This window comes from Anabrus simplex, chromosome 8 (genome assembly GCF_040414725.1).
Source record: "Anabrus simplex isolate iqAnaSimp1 chromosome 8, ASM4041472v1, whole genome shotgun sequence".
Lineage (NCBI taxonomy): Eukaryota > Metazoa > Arthropoda > Insecta > Orthoptera > Tettigoniidae > Anabrus > Anabrus simplex.
Window position 1 is genome coordinate 183,692,986 of NC_090272.1, and position 12,898 is coordinate 183,705,883.

The 12,898-nt window shown below is 38.7% G+C and overlaps 1 protein-coding gene across 1 annotated transcript in view; it reads left to right on the forward strand.

Moving 5' to 3' along the window:
• Oseg4 (intraflagellar transport protein Oseg4) overlaps positions 1–12,898 on the forward strand; it is a 337,827-nt gene that overhangs the window by 126,553 nt on the left and 198,376 nt on the right. The window contains exon 9 of the mRNA XM_067152561.2: positions 5,188–5,446. Coding sequence (XP_067008662.1) covers positions 5,188–5,446 — 259 coding nt within the window. The remainder of the gene's footprint in view (positions 1–5,187; positions 5,447–12,898) is intronic.

Below are 12,898 nucleotides of genomic sequence, written 5' to 3' on the forward strand. Positions count from 1 at the left end.
AGACGAGGATAAATTATGCTAGTTCCCCTGTGCAAATGCATTATTTTTTGGATTTCTGTACTGTTTGCATTTTTAGATCCTTCGTACTGGCATGGAAAGTGCCAAACGCCCTTAAAACATTGTGGCTTATTGAACTTTCCTATGATGAGGGGATGAAGTTTCTCGCTTCCATGTGCATTGCATTGCACTACAATGACCCCCATCCCCCACCCTTGTACGATTTTCCGGCTGGCACTTTCTCCTTTAAAAGCATAAGACCGTTTGGGCTCGCATTAAAATAAAGCAATGCAGTTTCATCGGCAATGACAATAGTGTTCGCTGCCTACGAATTTATTATATGAGCCACGTTTTTTTGTCAACTGTCGGCATCGCCAGTGTTCGCGGAATCTGTTTTTCCGCACATTGCTTGTTGCGTGATATTACGGCGTTCCGTAAAAGGTTCAATACAAAAGAATTCCGATTTCATTCAACTTAGCAGGCATGAAGCACACTGTAGACCCACCGAAGTGAGTGTAAGTGCGGAAAGCTACCCCTCCACGTTCCGGAACACGCGCTCTATTATGACGTGGATAAATCTCGAGTTGAAATTACTCTGTAACATACTATTGTTTTAAAATGTAAAGGCAGTTTTGAATTAAAAGTCTCTATTTCGGTAATGGGGCCGACATTGTACTTCGAATTACGAATTATCCGTATTTCGAATTAAACAATTTAAATAACATGCGTAACTTTATGGATTCTGTTACAAAATACTATAAACTCTACTAAATAAATTATATTCAGTACAAATGATGTCTGGCTCTTTGACTGAATAGTCAACCTATTCGCCTTCGGCTTAGAGGGCCTCATGTTCGATTCCCAGTGGGGCCGGAAATTTTAACTGTGTACGGTATGGTTTGTGTTTGTCCCCACACTCTCCTCTTCATATTCATGCAACATATCACACTACCAACCACTACAGAAACACACAATAGTGAATGCTCATAGGGTAGGTGTCAGGAAGGGCATTCAGTCATAAATCAGGGACAGATTCACATGGTGCTGGAAGATTGGAAGAGGCTCTGTGAACAATCTGCATAAGCAAAAATGTTTCAGGAAGAAGAAAAAGAAGAAGAAACCAACACTTGGGATCAGTTTCGCACCAGATCATAGAGAAAGCCAAAATTATAGTCCCGCTGAAGAAGGAAATGAAATACCCACGGTGGAACTTGGCATGCGAAGAAGCATTTTTGGAGGCAATTCCCTTTCCTTTTGGTGATGAATTTTGTAATTGAAATAAAAATCTAACTTTCCCTTTCGTGGTTTGTGATCTGGTAAGTGACACGTAAAATTTTGTTTTCCCTGGGGTTGCCTCGCGTGACTCAGTGTTAGCTTCTTTATCAAAGTCTAAAGCTTCTAATGTTCTAACAGTTTTGATTATTTGGTTGTTCTTGTTCTTTTTAAATATTTTATTTAAATGCCTTTGTGTTCACTCTCTAAATTTTCTTTCATTATGTTACTTGTTTTGCCTCATAGTTCATTTGATGATGTACCTTTATTTTCTTTGTTAAGTTAGTAAAGAGTTAAAGGTGATCGTCGTGTGCCTCTTTTTCCCCATAACCCCATACGTTCACATGGACCTCGTAGGGTTCCTTCCGCTGTCTACTTCCTGTCGTTAGTTGTCGTATATTTTACCTTGTTTAATTTTATGATTGGTTTTATTTTTCTAAATTAAGTGAGTTTTTTATGTCCAAATCCTAACTGTTACAGAAGTCCTCAAGGAATGTGCTGAAAAATATAGGCCTACAAATTTCATTTAAAACAACTAAATTAATTTGTACTAGATTCAACATTCAGAAACTGAACACAAAATAGGGCAGATAAAACGGGTTCTACACTTCAAATACCTTGGTGAAGTGTAGAAGCAACAGTAATAGAAAAGGAAGCATACAAATTTCGCCTACAGAAACTCAAGAGAGTGTACTGGAGAACATGCAGCATTTACAAAAAAAAAAATCCATGTCCACAAACACAAAGATCAGGCAGTACAATATTGTGATCAACCCTGAAGTTTTATACGTGAGCAAAACGCTGGTACTCAACAGGAAAGGGGATCTAGAGAACATTCTGAAGGAAGACGTAAAGATCATGAGGAAAATACTTGGCCCAGAAAAAAAACTGAAGATGAATGCAGATTGAAATCCCGTCAAGCAACAGAGAAACTGTCCAGCCTGGCAGCAGATATTAGAAAATGAAGATTGAAATTTTATGGACACCTTCAAAGACTCCCAACAACAAGGCTTACACACAAGATCATGATATACAGCAGAAAATTGAAGAGTCTACCATGGATCCAAGGAGTCAAAAAAGGACCTGAAGTTTTGGTAGATTAATCTAGAACTCAAGCAATCCGTGATTTTAAGCCTCCTAAATATGTTAACGTTGTTGCTAGGTTCATCGGTAAGGTTAACGTTTTCAGAAAAGTTTATTTCAAACTTCGCTAACCAGGTGGCACCTCCTGGATCTTCTTGCAGGAAAGGTGTCAAATTCAAATGTGATTCTTCTCAACAAGCCCCTTTCGAGGATATCAAATTAGCCCTCTGCATGCCCCTGTCTTGGCTATGCCAGATTTTTCAAGTTCATAGTGCAGACCGACGCGTCTCCATCTGCTGTCGCTGCGTTTCTTCTACAGGAAACTGAACTCGGAAAGCAGGCCATCGCCTATGCATCTCGTATCTTGTCACCTCAAGAGGTGAAATATTCAGTATATGAAGTAGAGGGACATGCCGTGCCTTTTGCCTTGGAAAAATCCCGCCTTTATCTAGAGAATGTCAAGTTTGAACTAGAGACCGATAATCAGGCTCTAAGGTGAATGCTTGCTAGGCCCTGACATACTTGTCGAATTGCTCGCTGGACAATTTGAATTTCCCCTTTCCATTTTGAGGTGTAGCACATTCGTGGTTACAAGAATGTGGTCAGCAATGGGTTAAGTAGGATGTTTTCTGGTGATCCAATAAGTTGTTCTGACTCCGAGGAAGGCCCTTCGTTTTCTCTCCCAACACCTTCTGGTTTAATTGATATTCTTACTGATGCCCCTATGTTATACCATGATATTGCTAAATACTAACATGAAGATCCGGTGCTGGCTCCCATCATTGAAACCATTTCTTCTGGGGAACATGTTGTCCCTCATATGCTGAGGAATGGGGTCCTATGTTGCCCATCACGGCACGACCAAAAAATGAAAATTGTTATTCCACCCATTCTAGTACCTATGGTCTTCAAATATTACCATGAGACCCCATTAGGGGGGCATCTGGGCATTTTTTAAACCAGATAGAAAACACGGGAGCTGTTAATCTGAAAGGCCATGGATGGCAAAATTAAGGAATTGGTGAAGCCATGTAAAACCTGTCTGATTAGCAAGCCCCCATTATCTACCAAAGTCTGGTTGTTGTCATCGCACCAAGCTTCTCGCCCCATGGAGCGACTGTACATTGATTATGTGGGACCTTTCCCTCAATCAAAAGGGAACGGTAATAAATTTGTCCTTGTGTGTGTGGATGGTTTTACCCGCTTTTCATAATTGTTCCCCACTAGGCTCACCACTGTACAAACTACTATTACCTGCCTCAATTCAATATTTGCATAATTTGGACCATGTCAGTGTAGTGGAACCTTGGATTGCGAGCATAATTCGTTCTGGCAACATGCTTGTAATCCAAAGCGCTCGTATATCAAAGCAAATTTTCCCATAAGAAACAATTAAAACGCGTATGATTTGTCCACAACACAAATATATTTATTCACATACCATTTCTAAAACAAAATATAACGTAAAGCAAATTAAAGTGCACTTTTCCTTACAGTATAATCATTGCTGGTGTGAGGGAGACGAGAGATGACATGAGAAGTGTTACTGTGTAGCACGAATTTTACTAACGGAATCACTGGAATCGTTTTTGTTTTCGTGCAACTTTAACGAGGAACCTGTCCAATGACTGTTGCTTTTGCCTCTTTTTGAGGATTTCACGAAAATGTGACATTGCATTGTCATTGAACTGATTCATCGCTCACACTGCTACAGCCTTATTCGGGTGGTGTTTTCTACAAAATTTAGCACTGTTTCCCACATTTTGCACTTCTCCCAAATCTCAGTTGAAGTGAGAGATTCCACTGACTTTCCCTCCTCCTCTTCGCCGGACGAGATATCCTCCATAACCTCTTCCTGTTGTTCGTGATGCAGGTCCAGCAGTTCGTTGGTGGTCAGTTCCTGGCTGTGTTCTTCCACCAGGTCTTGAATACCCACGTCATTCACCTCCAGCCCCATAGTCTTCCCTAAGGACACAATTTCATCGAGAATCTGTGGCTTATTGTCACCAACAATCCCCTCAAAATCACGTCCAAGAACGAAGTCAGGCCACACAGTTTTCCCCAAGCGGAAGTGAGATTTCTCTTGGTGACTCCATCCCAGGATTTATCGGTGATCTTCAGGCAGTTCATGATGGGGAAATGATTTCTCCCAAACTCTCGGATGGTAAGGTTTGTTCCTTTGGTCAATTCGAAGCATCGCTGAAATAGTGCTTGGTGCATATCTTCTTGTAGTTCGAAATGACTTGCTGATCCATTGGCTGGAGTAGTGTTGGGACGAAGGAACTTAACCTGGAACTTCAATTCCTCCATTAAGTCGTCCTCAAGGCCTGGAGGATGAGCAGGAGCATTGCCCATAACCAGCAAGACTTTGAGCGGCAGATTATTTTCTGAAAAGTATTTTTTTAACTACAGGACCAAAGACCTCGTTCATCCATTCAACAAAGGAACAGGGGAGGGAAAAACGTAGGCACACGTGACGCTCGTATTGCGGAACCTCACTCGCTTATCAAATTACAATTTATTAAAAATGTTTGCTCGTCTTGCAAAACACTCGTAGACCAAGTTACTCGCATTTCGAGGTTTCACTGTATATAGTTTCCAATAATGCTAAGGCTTTTACTGCTAACTTATTTTGTAAATTCTGTTTCGATCTCTCTATTTCACACGTCATTACTTTTGCCTACAAATATATTTTAGCATTAAAATTGTTCATAATTGTTCATAATTTCATTTTTAATTTATTAATTATTTAAGATGTTCTTCATATTGTGCCTGTTTTAAGATCTGAAAACCCTGTTTAATTCTTCAAGTGCACTTCATTGTCTTATGCTTCAGTGCTTTAACAAGTATGTCCGCTCTCTCCTGGGTGTGGCTTCCTCAGGAGAACACAGTGTGCTGGCCACAAGAACTGAGGAAGGCCAGTACGTACTCATGTTATGCAATGCCATCGGGACTCCTGTCGACACAAAATATACAGAGATTGAACCTCTGTGGATCACCATGAACTCCTCTCATGTGTTTGCTGCTTCTCGTGACAATTTCCTTCTCTGGCATTACCGCACACCAAAGTCCAGGTCTTCTCTGGCGATTGGAGGTAACAATAATGAATGGCAAGAAAGTAAGACAGATTCACTCTTGATAACAAACGTAAGAGAATAAAATGTCACTTTTTTTTTTTTAATTCTGTAATTTACTTTAGTCAAAACCAATGCAGACTGTTATTCATAACCATGAAAATATGCCTGTTAACTTCATATTTAACAATAATTACAATTTCTATGAGGAATCACTCGTGGATTTCAAAATTATTGACTGATACATATTTTTTAATTGCTGTATTAAGTAGGCTTTAATATAGTATACTTATCATTTATGGACATGTTGTAAATGACCCTTGTAGTTATTAATTAAATTTTCATGTAAGCTTTATCTTTTTGGCAACCTCCAAATGGGGGAAGCAGAAATAATTGCAGTTCTCTCTCCCTAGAAAGATAGGAACACGCAATATGATGAACACAATGACAGGTTGGCATTGAAAGAGGGGTGACTTATTTGTCACTTTTTTTTTTCTTTCTTTCTGTTACTTATATTGACCCTTTTGTGTTTGTCCTGTGTTCCTAGTTTATTACCACATGCATTTATCCAACTCTCTTCTTATCCTATACTTCCCACTCAAGTCTGAAGATCTGTCAAGATGGCTTCTCAATGTGTGTTCAAGCTCCCCCTCCTGATGAAATTGAAAAGCAGAAACAAGGTCCTCGGAGGCTCAGAAGAAATTAGGATTGATGACGAGGGGGACTATTTATTTTTAGATGAGTAGATTGCCCTTGTCCTTTTGTGTTTTCAAGTTTGTCCTTATCTTCTGTTTCTGCACTGACCTGCCATTGTGTTTATCTTGACCTTTCTGTATATGACTTGATTTTGCATGTGTTTGTTCCTTTCCATGACACATTGATAATTTAATTATCTGCTCCAAGTGTATATTGGAAAATTGATGTGATACTGAGTTAATGCTTCCTGTGTGACCTTCATTTGTCTCTTATTACTCTGTTTTAATAAGCATGCCACCCAATTTTAAGCTTTCATTTGGTTGACTTTCATACCCCACCCCGCCTACTAGGAAATGAACCCAGGTACATTTGAAGACAGAAACACCACATAGCACATGACCAGAAATTTAGATATACACTGAGCCAAACCACGACGGAACAGGTAATTTTAAATAATCACGCATGACGAATAATGCCAAGTAAAACGCAGCAGGCGACAAGAAATGAAATTTCAAAATAATTGGCCAAAACACCAGCTTTATTAAACAGAATAAACACTCAAAAACAAGATCGATAAAAAAGTACGAACATTAACCTAAACATTTGTTGCTGAAAATTTACGAAAACAGATGTTTAAAAAAAAATCCAGTGAGACTCTATGGTAAAAATTATTAACCCGAACACAATGATTAGTACGACAATCAACAGTACAATTTACGTCATCTGGAAAAAGAACAGAAGACTACGACACAAGTTACTTTCAAGGTGGAACGGCGCGCGCGAACTCGAAGTAGGTCAAGTAATCAGCTGTCCCCCACAGATACATACATAAGCTGTTCGAAAGATAAACAAAGACACATGAGAAGCACAGCACTTAGCATAATTTCATGACATAGTCCAAAGCAACAGGTAATCACACAGATATTGCAACAGAAACACATGGATCGAAAAACTTTAAATGATCAAACACATATTGAAACTTATTAGAGAAGACTTAAGAATTTGAACACAGCACGCGCAGTGTGATAATATAACTTTAAAAAAAAACACGTGGTTAGCTGAAGGCTTACCGCCAGCAAAACTTTATATGGAAATGATGATAAAAACGAGGAAACAAAGGAAATTGCGAACAGTGACTTACCATTTCCTCCAACAGTTCAGGCAATTACAGGTTACCAACTGAAAAACACAGATTCTGCATGACGGACAAACTTCCGAACACATTCAAATGTCTTCTACAGAGATAATAGGCAGCTCTCTCGGAATGTGAATATTGAACTCGAGCAGACATCATGAAAAAGACACGAAATAAACAGGAATTAGGAATGCACATACAGAAACTACCACCTTTAAAAGAATATGACATTAATTAAATTACACTTCTCACCATTTACAGCAATAACCACGTGGTCAAAACAACTTGAGACCAATAAATCTAGCAAGGCAGATTTTCACACTAAAATTTAAAAATGATTTTACGAAAGTTAGCTGAGTACAATTATCGTCAACCTCCCCTTCTTCCATAACACACGCTCTGCTATCAATGTGGCGGCGGGAAAAAGGGACCATGAAATAATGGGAATAATACGGTTAACTTGTAAATATATGAAATTCACACCATACGCGAGGTAAAACTTAACTTACAGGTAGTTCAAGCGACAACTACGGACAGGATGTGGAAGTGGTGTGGAAGCCCTACTGAGGTCCGGACGAAAGTATGACATTATGGGGAAGAAAAGGTTCTCGATAATCACCCTCGACTAATCTATTAATTATTAACAAAATGAAAAAGATACAAAATCAAATAAAACAAAACAAAGAAATGACATAGTAGATGAAAATTAAGAACTCTTAAAACAAAAGGATATTTAAATAAACTTATAAAACAAAACCATAAAATGATCAAGTTCTCCGGAGAATAGGAGATTAAACTTTAACATAGAAGTTGACATGGATTGAAGGGAGGCAACCTCAGGGGAAATCATAATTTTCATGTGACATACAATATTGCGATTCAAGAAGGAAAGTTACATTTACATTTAATTACAAAAAAATTAACTCTTTCCCGCCCTTGGCACCCGAAAGCGCCCGACTCTTCACTTTGCCTTCCGGTCCTTAACGCTTCGAAAGCGCCCGGCTGCACTATCTGCACACATCTGCAATCTGTGCGATAGTTTTGTATTTTTCAGCAGTGAAGTGTTTAAAAGGCATCTATGAACATGCAGTGCAATCTACAAGGCTTAGGAAATAAAAGAAGAGCGATTATCTGTCTTGATGTTGCCTAGGCAACGGTCTCGAACTTCCATGAGTGCGGGTCAGCTGTTTCGTTCGTAAACATAGTGGGATTGAATACTGCGGATATTGAAACTGAACTGAATATAGGCAAAGAAAATGACACAGAATCGTTGAGGTGAACTTTTAGTGAAAGAATAACATATCAACGAAGATACATGCAAAAATAATTAAACAAATGTTTTAAAACATTTAAAAATATTGAACCTGGAAAGAGAATTGCCTCGGAAGAAAACACGTTGTGGACTAGCCTGAACAGCTAAGTCATACTGATGTTCAAATTTGGTGAATGCAGATGTCTAGAGTAAACTCCCACACGCAAAACAAAATTTTACATTACTATGAAAAGTTACATTAAATAAGACAAGGCCAAAACACAAGAATAAATAAATTAAATCAAATAAATTAAATCAAACACAAGAAAATAGTGGTTACCATGAGATGCCGGCAACCACAGACGGGACAGACCCCGAGTGCGTCCACTTGCTAGGTCGGTCAGATGTTGAAGACTACAAGCAAGGTACGCTCACATGGATGAGCCCAGAAACCGGATATGGGGCAATCAGGAGATAACCAATTAGCACGCGGAAATCTCTCATGTGACACCCACATTCACCAATAGAAACCCTCTTTATTCCTACCAATTATAATTGTTCTAATTTCCTCCAATAAGGAAGCACTTCAAGTTTAGTCCAGTAAATTCTGTAAGGTTGCTGATGCAACAGCGATATCATCATGAACTACACGTGGCAGTACCCTCTGCCTCACAAGTTAATACCTTTAAGTCTACAATTGCTCGTTACAATAAACCATGGCCACAACTACATGAAATTTTAAATACCAAGATTTCTTTGAACATAATTCTTGCAATGCTCATTTACAGTTCCAAATAATAAATAAATACTTTCTTTGAACAGTCCAAAAAGATAAAATGGTATATTGTTATACATTGTTTTTACATATTCAATCATTCTTTTTCTAAATCTTTTCTGTTTCGTGACTTTCCCTACCATTGTTCTGGGGTGGTATTATATGTCTTTTCTAAAGTGAGGAATGTCATCATTTCTGTTTCACATTCCCATTGCTTTTCATCATACCATGAAAAGAATGAAACAGTTTAACAGGGGTAGCGAGTACCCATTCTACAAGGTCTTTGGTAAAAACAAAAGGTTCAAGTTATTGGCCCAAAAATCAAAATGGTGAGGGGGCGGACACTTGCACTCCTTAAAATTCACATTAGATGCATAAAACTCTATTTGGGCTTGTGGCCCGACGTTACTATACTACGGAGGTGACTAGATGGAGAGAAATATTTAATTTGCAGAAATTACAAGATAGAAAATGTTACAAAGTCCTAGTCATCTCAAAATCAAGTTGAGAAGGAATACAAGAGGGTACCTCACTCTCTATTCCCTGATTTCGGGTAAGTTCTTTTGACTAGTTTGAAACTTACTTTTAAAATATAAAATTTACATTTTTAGAAAATGAAGTTACATTACTAAAGATTTGAAACCTTCCCCTCGAGCTAGTTTTGAAAGACTATATGATTTAAATCACGATCTGCTATTACCTTGAGCTGGTGGACCTCTCGAAGATGGACGAGGCACCCCCGCCTCCTTTATAAACACACTAGACTGGAGCGATCACTAAGACAACCTGGTCCGAAAATGTGCCAGCTTTTATAGTACAGGGGAAAGTTCCTGAAAACTGTGGGCTATGGTCTGACACATCCCCAATTCTCATTGGATAATCAAATAAATACCAGAAAATTTTGATTGTTAGAAAAATAAATGTACAAAATTTTCATTGGCCAACATCTTAAGTTGGCAGGAAGAGATAGAAGTGTTGTAAAATTTTGAAAATCAAATAACAAATGTTCAACATCCTGTTTAGGAAACCTTTGCATACAAAATTACTCTAGAATTTTAATAGTTCATCTTCACACCAGAGGGCAAAACATGAGTTTATAGTAGTGATATCTGTTGAGAAATGTTCGAATTTCTTGCACTAGTTTAGCAAGTTTTATATTTTAGATGGCATTCTCCAAGGCATTTAATTTAAATGCGTGAGGCGGGTTTACCTCTGGCACAATAATAATAATAATAATAATAATAATGATGTATGGCCTCCAAATGAACTTGGTGTAGGTCTTTTGAGTTGACGCCATATAGGTGACTTGCATATCTATGAGTATGGGCCCTCACCTATGCTGAATTCTAACGATGAACATGGCAAACATACTCAGACCTCAAGACATCAGAATTAACCAATGATGAAGTTAAAATCCCCAGTCTAGCACCTCTTGGATCAAAGACCGGCACATTAACCATTTTTCATCAGAGGAGAACAACAATTCCGCTTCGAAGCAGGTAGCCTTATGCAGCTCTGATGACATCACACAAATTTGTGAATAGTTTCGTCCGTACGACCCACGCGATGAAAGCATGCATCAAAGTCATGCGGTACATCTGTGTTTCGTAGTTAAGAAATGTCTGCGTCCGTAACATAGACCTACTGCAGCTCTGATGACGTCGCACAAATAGGTGAATAGTTTTGTGTCCGACCCGCGCATTGCAAACATGCATCAATCTTGTATACATGTCTATGTTTTGTAGTTAAGAATGTCCGTCAGCCTAATGGTTAGCACAACTAGCTGCCATTTCGGGAGTCTTGAGTTCGATTCCCGGTACTGTATTGCCAGAGATTTACGAATTGCAGGAAGGTTGATTTGCTATAAAAATGGTACATGCAACTCCCTTCCACTGGGGGCCTGTCTAGAAAAGAGCTGCACCATCTCGGGATGAGGAAACGAGTTTACGTAAATTAAGAAATATTCATGGTTGTTGCTAGGCCTCCTAATATAGGCAGGCGAGATCATTAAGAAAGTGATCGTTTAATATCTCGTAAGTGGAGCCAATATAGGGTTTTTCGGGAGAGAAGAAGGTTTAAAGCATGATAAAACCAATCCACTCACAATTATTTTACTCGCCAATGGACCTAACAAATAATAATAAAATTGATTTTTTTATGTCCCCACTTACTTTTAACGAATATCCTTGTGTAAATATATGGGGTGCAACTTCGAATATGTCAAATGACATCCAGAATTGTGTTAAAATGTTTTGAATGTTTTCAGTAAGCTTCTTGCATAAATGTTTTGATTTGAACAGTTTCCCTTAGTGATGTATTTAATTTAAAGTAACTAGTCATTATCATATATATAAATATTTATAGTAAAAATCATAATTGTCCAGTTTAGCGCAACCCCCAACCCCCGCCCAAACCTATCTTCCACCTGGAGCACATGCCCTGGCTGCCACCCCCTAATTATGTCCCTGAGTATACTCTCTCAAAATGTGCAGTTAACCTTGTACTTCCTCTCCATTTGCTCCCCACACTACAAACATCACCTTCAGCTTCCTGTCCCCATATTTTAATTTGTCTCTTTCACAATTTCATGCATTACCATTATGAACAACAGTGGCGATAGCTCACTTACCCATCTGTGTTAAGTGACATTGTGAAGCAATTTTGTCCTACTCATAGGGCCCTGAATACTGCTGCAACAATATTGTTGATTCCAACGGTCATTGGGACTGTCACCAATCAGCCTAGTAAGTCTGGAAACTGGAGTTTTAACACTAATCTTGGTCATTTTAGACATTTTCTTTTTCAACTCTTTTCTTCCCCTTTGCGAATGGTTGCTGAACTTGGACTTACGCGTTGTACGGAGCATCACTATTCATCTCAGCAGCCCCAGAAACTGTGGATTCAACCCTAACGTAGGTCATTTTCAATTATTTTTACATGTCACTCCCTCCCCACACCACCTCTAGGGGTGCTAGGTGTGTCTTACCACTCTCATTATTTTTCACCAGACAGTATTAAGTCATATGTGTACCAAGTTTAGTTGAAATTGCAGCTTTGCCTATAGTCGCTGTATTTGTTAAGGTTTAGCTTTGTCGATATCTTTACGTACGAGTGTAAGTGTATGCAACCCACCCACTAAGTACAGAATGTACTGCGGGCTAGAGTAAACCTTCGCATGCAGTTATTGGATTGCTCATTTAGTGATATGATTTTAGGATTACTCAAAGTTTACTGAACTTACAGACCTATCAATGCCTGGACGGTAAGACACAGACCAACACCCAGGACAGTGAGAGTAGTAAGGACGTACACCAAGTATCGGTAAGTTAAGAATATTCCTAACACGCCCCAACTTCTTGACACGAGTCATCATGTAAAATTCAAAACAAAAATACAGTTAATGACATTTGCGTATTTTCTGCCAGTTACAGATCATATGCAAGCTACCTATTTAGATGAATTTGAACACATTGAAACTCCCAACACAACAGTGTATCTTTCGAAGGCGAATAGGAAAAGCAAGATAAACAACCTAGTTTACGAACCTTTAGAACAAGTACTAAAGGAACTTCAAAAGAATGTTTATACCTGGTGACAAGAGGCTGGACACACAA